Below are 7,872 nucleotides of genomic sequence, written 5' to 3'. Positions count from 1 at the left end.
GCAATGAGGTGGTGGAACAGTTGCTGAACTCGGATACTGAGTTCATTACTTTGCCAAATTTTGTCAATCCCATTCCCAGTAAACTCATTCCTAGTCTCTTCTCCAACAAGGACAAGGCCGTTTGGTTTCATAACCACATTAAGAGATTTAGATCAGAAATCAATGGGATTCTTATCAATACATTTATGGAGATGGAATTTCATGCCATGGAGTCCATATCGAGTAATGGCAGAGTCTTCCCACCGCTATACTTCGTTGGACCCATTTTGCATTTGAAAAACACAGGGGTTGCTGGATCAAGTGAGGCTGAAAATTATGCAGAAATATTACAATGGCTTGATGGTAAACCTCCATCATCAGTGGTTCTCGTGTGTTTTGGGACCATGGTGAGCTTTGATGAAAATCAGGTGGTGGAGATAGCAAATGCATTGGAGGAAAGTGCGGTTGGCTTCATATGGTCCCTTAGGCAGCCTCCACCAAAGGGTAAGTTCAAAGCGCCGCCGAAAAACTACACCGACATCAAAGACGTCCTACCGGAGGGATTTCTCGATAGAACAGCAGATACTGGGAGAGTGATCGGATGGACGTCACAGATAGAGCTATTGGCACACCCCTCTATAGGAGGATTCATGTCACATTGTGGTTGGAACTCGATTATAGAAAGCGTATGGCATGGAGTGCCGATGGCGACATGGCCTATGCACGCCGAGCAACAATTCAATGCCTTTGAGATGGTCTCTCAGGTACTAGAGCTTGGAATTGTGGTACATTCGGTAATTATAGGGATTGGTATGGGTGTCTCAGAAACTCCAAGTACAATAAAACCTCTTGTGGCGGCCATCACTTTTCATCAGTTATTTGAAGGTATGGGCCTAGGAGGATGCATCGCCCAGGCAAAGCTCACAACCAGGGCAGCGGTGCTAATGGCAGTTTTCTTCTGCCTGACAACGCCAATTGGGATAGCAATAGGCATTGGAGTAACCAACAGCTACGACGAAGATAGCCCAAAAGCACTCATAGTTGAGGGGATTCTGAATGCAGCCTCAGCTGGTATCTTAATGCATATGGCTCTTGTGGACTTTCTGGCTGCTGATTTTGTGAGCCTTAGAATGCAGAGCAATGCAAAGCTTCAATTCTTTGCCAATGTTGCTCTTATTGTTGGAGCTGCTTTGATGTCTTTACTTGCCATATGGGCTTGAAAACTCATACCAATCTTCCCACCCAGAATCATTTCCAAGTACTTGGTAGAACATACGACTTCAAGCATTCTAGTAATAGAATAAACAGCGTTCGACACGCTATAAGTCTCGTGTTGTTTAGTCTGCAATTTAGAGAGCTTGATGTGAAGTGTAGAGTTGTTCGATATGAAGTTATAAAGTCCGTGTTTATCTTGTATGTATACACTATAAACGTGTATATATAAGCCCTTTTAAGACTTGAAAAAAAAGGTTTTTTTGTCTTATTTATTTATTTATATTTAGCATTTTGTCATCCCAATTTTGGGAACTTAAAACCTGGCTAGATAAAAGCTTACTTGATCACATGTTCGACACATGGAACGATCTCGAGTTTGCCATTTAAAAAATAAAAAAAAATAAAAAAAAAATGAGGAATATATAATGTCAAACCATATTCATCACTCTTACATTTGACCTACAAACAAGAGAGCCAAAAGTTCAAACTTAGAGTTACAATGATTCAACAAAACCAAAAAAGGCCTTTCACGTCAACCTGTTTTACAATCTTCCAAGGAAAATTTTCATCCATCATATGCACAAAAACATATATCTTAAGGGGTCATGTAAAAGAAATGGTTCCTGAGCTTACCACCAACTGCCCTTTTTTCTTTTTTTTTGGGCTTTGGCAACTTACTAGCAGTTATATTTTACCATTATATTTTACCATCTGCAACTAATCAATATAGCAGGCAAAGCAATATACTGTAGAATCCACGAACAAGTACCAAACTATGCATGCGACCACACGCATTCAAACTCGATTCGACGTAAAGCTGTGTTTACCTTTTCTTTTCATCTTTCTCAAATTCTTCATAGAAGTCATCGTCGTCATCGTCGTAATATTCTTCATTGTCTTCATCATCGTAATAATATTCTTCATCAAGGTCTGAGTAGTCACTGTCCTTGCCATTTGATAGATATTTCTGCTGCTGCGCCCCCATCAACCGCTCTTGAATTCGATCTCGGATGGCCGTGCCCTAAACCAACCGATGATTGTTCAGATACAATCGTGCACAACCCATTAATAATTCTAGTTCAAGATTCACAAAAACTTATGTTTGTGTGGTTTTGTAGTGTCGTTCTTATCTATGTCAAATTTAACTGCATAAATGCAAAAGGGGTAATTCGTGCGTTAACTTACCATTTTATGACAACCTTCTTCAAACATCTCTAGAAATCCAGCAACCCAACGATCAGCATTTTCCACCCACTCATTCCTGTGCATACCAGCAGTTTTTGCAACTGTTTGAATCTGCAAAATCCAGAACAAGTATTCTCAACAATAAAGGAATATAAAGATCTGGCTGGCACTTAAGAACAAAAAGCTTTTTCCACTTCAATGCGCAGATGAGGATCCTAGCACATGAGACATGATCTAGTAAGTGAAGAACAATGATTAGAAATATGAAGCACGGACAATAACAAATTGTATGGTGCAGATTTTCTGTTGCAACATCGTTTTATCAGGAATCTTCCATTTTAAACTTAGATGCAGTGCTCATACTGCACCCAACAAAAGCTCCCCAGACTGAGCGAGAAGGAACAACAAATTGCAAAATATGCAACAAAAACTTCACCCTAGAAAATGCATGGAAACCCCATTAAATGGAAGAATTACATGCTGCATGAAATGTAGAATCTAATATATTTCAAAAAAAAAAAACAAAAGGTAATCAACTTGTTATATTAGGTGAGGTACATATCAACTACCCAGTTTTTCCAAAATCCTGATATCAAAAGTCAGGTATCCTTATACACTCTGTAAGTTAAATACTAGGTTGCATACTTCTACATAAGTATCTTTAGGCATGCCTGTAGAATTTTTTAAATGCTTCAAAAAAGAACCACAAAAGAAGGATAATTATTAAAAGAAATATTATAGTTATTTCCAGCTAACTTGGAATTAGAATATATCTAAAGCAAAATTTTAAAAAGTAGGGTAATAATACCTGCATGGAAGTAAGCTGACACAAAATTAAACTTTCTTACCATAAACTCAACTCCATGAATGTACGATTACAATCCTCTTCTAAAAGACCATATCATAAAAAAAAAATGTTTATATATGGAACCAATCATGTTTTAAGAATAAGTCCCCAAGAAATAAAAAACCAAAGGAAAGTCATTTTTCCCTGTCTTGCTTTGAGGTCCTAATTCAAGTAAGCATATCTTCTAAATGATAGATAGCTCAATAAGGTTAAAGTACAAGCCTAATCTCAAAACTTTCAAGTTCGTATGCTCTGAACTTTATATTTTGTGTTTAATAGATCCTTAAACTTTCAAGTTCGTATGCTCTTAACTTTATATTTTGTGTTTAATAGATCCTTAAACTTTCAATATAGTGTCTAATAAATGTTTGAACTTTCAATTGTGTCTAATAGGTCATAACCTGTTCGACATTTAAAATTCACAAATCTATTATAAACAAAATTGAAAGTTTAAGGTTCTATTAGATGTTCAATTTAATATCTTGACATGACCTTTTAGTTAGGCACAACTAAAAGTTCATGGATTTATTAGACACATCTGAAATTTAAAGATTTATTAGACACAAAATTATCAGAATAAGAACTTGTCATATGCTTTTTAAAGTTGAAGGATTGACAAAAACCAAAATGAAGCAACTGACACAGTGAACAGCGAGCAAAGCTCTGAGGAGATAAGAAATAAATTGAGAAAATCTACGATATTGTATTTTTTAGGCTCAAGGTAAGGCACGGACTATATACAGCTCATGTAACAAGTACATAGTAATATTTTCAGCAAATGAATATCTTTTTTATATGAATAAGTTTTTACTTCATCAAATACAAGTAGAAGGTTGATATATCAGTAGGAGGAAAAAAAAATCTAATTAGAAAGAAAAAGCTTAGAGTTTGTAGGCAAGGACATATAGATATATGTTCCAAATAATAATGATAACCATAATAACCTTAACAACCTCACTAAGATAGCACATGTGAGTGGGATGCCTTGTGAAGTGCCAGGCAAGGTGCCAAAAGTATAACCAAGAGTGCACAATGCACACCCCTAATTATATTTAAAACAAAATTCTATAAATATGAAGTTTATCCAATAAAGACGTGATACACAGACTAAAATATAACAGATTCGGCTTTCTCCAATGTGAAGATCTCTACCTTTTTTTCCAGATACTTATGTTTAATTAACAAGTCGTAGCAGAAATACACCAAACATACAATAAGACACAGCTTTAGAAAAAAGCTAGTAAGAATGTTTCAAGAATAAAATTGGCCTGCTAACTCATAAAGATATTGCAACACCTAAGGTGCACGTACAACTATTGCATCATTTAAAATAAGAGGAATGATTAAGCGGACAGCATAATCTCTGGCTTCCGACAACTGCATCCATAGGCCTATTATTAAAGTATGAGATATGAGTACCTTTTCTCCCACTTTTTCTTGATGTTCCTTAACTTTCTCCTGTAATTTCTTCAATCTCATATTTACTCTAAGCCTCTTCTCCTGATAATTGTAGACAACAAGATTTAGTTGCTTGTTAAGTAGCAAAATAAATATAATATACCGTGGATGACTAGCAAGATAAGTATTCTCCGAGTAAAATAGGTAAATCTAGATGCATATCATGCCTTCACAAAGCTGACTCCAAGCTCTTTCCTTGAATAACCACGGTCCAAATTGCGCAGCACATACTGATTATAATCTTTAACAATCCTCATGATAATGTCTGAAGTTGATATTCCATCTGTCCTTTTAGTTTCCTTGAACTTTCCAATCTTTTTAACCTACAAAGGAAAAGTTCCCATCTATGAAACCATATGCGATGGCTGATACCTAACCACTAATCAGATCAAATGGATATACCAATCTTCTGAACTTACAAATTCATAAACATCCTTCCCGGCTCCACTAGCATCGGCATAACTATATAAAGAAAGAAAAAATACAGTTACGAGATGACATAGGCCATTTATAAGTTCAATATGAACGGATAGATCCACAATGAACAAACAAATTGGAGCTCCTCCTTGCACACTTTACCATCCAGTATATATCAATTAGATGGGTAGAGGCACAGATAAATGGGAAAAAGGAAATAAACACCAATGCTCATAGTTACTTAACCATCGTGATTCACTTAGATAAGTATATAATATCCTTACGGAAGAGAATCATGGGCCACATAGTCAATGTTGTGCTTGTCAATAAATTCTTGAGAGATCACCCAAGGTGCATCAGGAATCACTTCATCCACCCACCTACGGAAAAGGAAGGGGAAAAAAGGAGAAAATTAAATAAAACCATGTTCAAAAATCCATGCGACTATTACTGTATCCACGTTCATAATTAAATCTATAAGTACGTGCAGATATTGATGCATTGCGAATTCAATTTTCATCCATCATAGCTACAGTTGTATTGAAAGGATTCATGCGCGCCTCCTAACTAGCGGCTCTATGAATCAAATGCACAGCAATTTATTGCAAAATTTTAAGATCCAAAACTCAGGTAATAGCAAGAAGTCATACTTGCAATGGCGAAGAGATTCATATCGTTCAGCTTCAGTCATAACAGTTTTCCCTTTAAACTTGTGGGTAGTCTCATCATTACAACATCCAACTAGCAGATAGGTATTCGGGAACCTGAAATTACAAGAAAAAGTAATATGCACAGCTCGTCAATTAAACAAATCAATTCTCCTAAAGATAATGCAAAAGAACAGGCTGAACACTAAAAAGTGATGCAAGAGAAGATCACGGACAAGTAACAGCAAGTTAACAAACCTTTAAGTATGAACAATCACGCAGTCTAATGCATCAGAAGAAAACTCGTAATGAGGAGAAAACAACAATTTCTACGGACCGGGGAACACAGAGGAACTAAATTGCTTAAATCGAAGAGAATCAGAAACCGTAAAAACCACCCCGTAAACGATCAGTCAAAAATGCACCACAGCATGAATAAACAAACAAAACGAAGAGAAATTCAGCTGAAGGAAAAGAAAATGGAAGATGAAACGGACGATTTCTTGGCTTGCTCAAGAGAGCGAGCGTGACCAAAATGGAAGAGATCGTAGATCCCATCAGCGTAGACACGAACTGGACGGTCCGTTGGCTGATCGGAATTCGAATGGTTTTGAGAACCGTTGACAGTGGTGGTGGTGGTGGTGGTGGTGATAGTGGTAGTGGTGGTGGTGGATTCGCCGGGATTCACCTCCGCCATTCGAATTGCCTTACAATCTCCTCCTCTTCTCTGTTGCTCTCATTCCTCTCCTTCGGTCAGACTTTTGTTGTGCGTTTCTTCTCCCTTATTTTTTTTTTTTTCTTTTTTTTTCGACTCTCCTTATATGGCGTGCACGTCCGACAACGCGACATTTTCGCTCCCTATTTCTTTGTTTTCTTTTTTTATTCTTCCATATTTTTATATTTTTCCAATTTTTATCTCATAATAAATTATTTTTGGTCCATATAACAATTAGCTGAAATAATTTATTTTTTTTCACTTTATTTTTTATCCTCAATAAAATTTAATTTTAATATTTTGTTACTCTCTCTGTTAGACGAACACGACTCTCCACAATAGTATGATATTGTCCACTTTGAGTATAAGCTCTCATGGTTTTGCTTTTGGCTTCCCCAAAAGGCCTCATACCAATGGAGAGTGTATTCTTACATTAAGAACCCATGACCATTCCCTAAATTAACCGATGTGGGACTTTCATCATCCAACACTCTCATCTAACAATCCACTCCCTTATCCCTTAAGGGTTAGCGACTTTACTAACATATCACTCAGTTCCACACTCTTATAAGCAATGTTTCTTTTCCACTCAAATCGATGTGGCATCTAATAATCCACCTCCCATGGGGCCAGCATCTTTATTGGCATATTACTCAGTATCTGACTTTGATATCATCGGTAACAGTAAGCCTACAGCTAGCATCACAGTTTAAAACAATTATTATTAATTTTTTTTAACGTACTTCAATTTCATTAAATTAATTAATACTCGAGTAGTAATAATAAAATAAATTTGGCAATATTCACGAATTTGAATAAAAATCTTGTTGTAGTGTAGAGGATTCATAAAATGTTAATTTATTCATTAAATGTAATTAATACTAATAACTTATTTAAAAAATTGTCTTTTAAATATATTTTAACACAAAATTAAAAATTAAACGTCTATATTTATAATTGAATATATATATATATATATATATATATATAGAGAGAGAGAGAGAGAGAGAGAGGGTATAAATAAAAATGCAGAAATATATTTAATATTAATTAAAAAATAATAAGCGAAGGTGGGGCCGTTAGAGTGGAATATTACAAAATAAAAATAATAATAATAATAACGTTCATAATTAACAAGTAGTTCCAAACACGGCATTCATACGGTCACGTGGCGATTAAAGAGAGTACACACGTGGTACTCAAAAAGAAAAAAAGAAAAGAGTTCACACGTGTGAAGAAGAGACGTGCCGCTCGCACCAACTTTCCGACACGTACACACTATGGTCAAGATATATATAAAAAAATCTCATCGACGACTTCGGTGCCTAACTTCTTCTTTTACGCTCCACTCCAAAAAAAAAAAAAAAAAAAAAAAAAAAAAAAAAAAAAAAAAAAAAAAAAAATCCAAA

The 7,872-nt window shown here is 35.6% G+C and overlaps 2 protein-coding genes across 2 annotated transcripts in view; one reads left to right on the top strand and one right to left on the bottom strand.

Annotated features, from left to right (window-relative positions):
* Positions 1–1,317, top strand: part of LOC111477034 (UDP-glucose flavonoid 3-O-glucosyltransferase 6-like) — a 6,774-nt gene extending 5,457 nt beyond the window's left edge. Inside the window, exon 2 of the mRNA XM_023120979.1 lies at positions 9–1,317. Within this exon, the coding sequence (XP_022976747.1) occupies positions 9–1,199 (1,191 nt within the window). The 3' untranslated portion in view covers positions 1,200–1,317. The remainder of the gene's footprint in view (positions 1–8) is intronic.
* Positions 1,318–1,596: 279 nt separating this feature from the next.
* Positions 1,597–6,537, bottom strand: LOC111477078 (choline-phosphate cytidylyltransferase 2-like). Its single transcript, XM_023121046.1, has 8 exons — positions 6,246–6,537; positions 5,752–5,865; positions 5,386–5,481; positions 5,104–5,146; positions 4,852–5,007; positions 4,646–4,726; positions 2,380–2,490; positions 1,597–2,215 (listed from the first exon to the last, which is right to left on the bottom strand). The coding sequence occupies exons 1-8, from the start codon at positions 6,443–6,445 to the stop codon at positions 2,018–2,020; spliced, it is 999 nt and encodes a 332-aa protein (XP_022976814.1). The 5' UTR covers positions 6,446–6,537; the 3' UTR covers positions 1,597–2,017.
* Between the last annotated feature and the right edge of the window lie 1,335 nt (positions 6,538–7,872).

Source organism: Cucurbita maxima, unplaced genomic scaffold (assembly GCF_002738345.1).
Source record: "Cucurbita maxima cultivar Rimu unplaced genomic scaffold, Cmax_1.0 Cma_Scf00003, whole genome shotgun sequence".
NCBI classification, from domain to species: Eukaryota; Viridiplantae; Streptophyta; class Magnoliopsida; order Cucurbitales; family Cucurbitaceae; genus Cucurbita; species Cucurbita maxima.
This window is presented reverse-complemented; position numbering and strand designations above follow the sequence as displayed.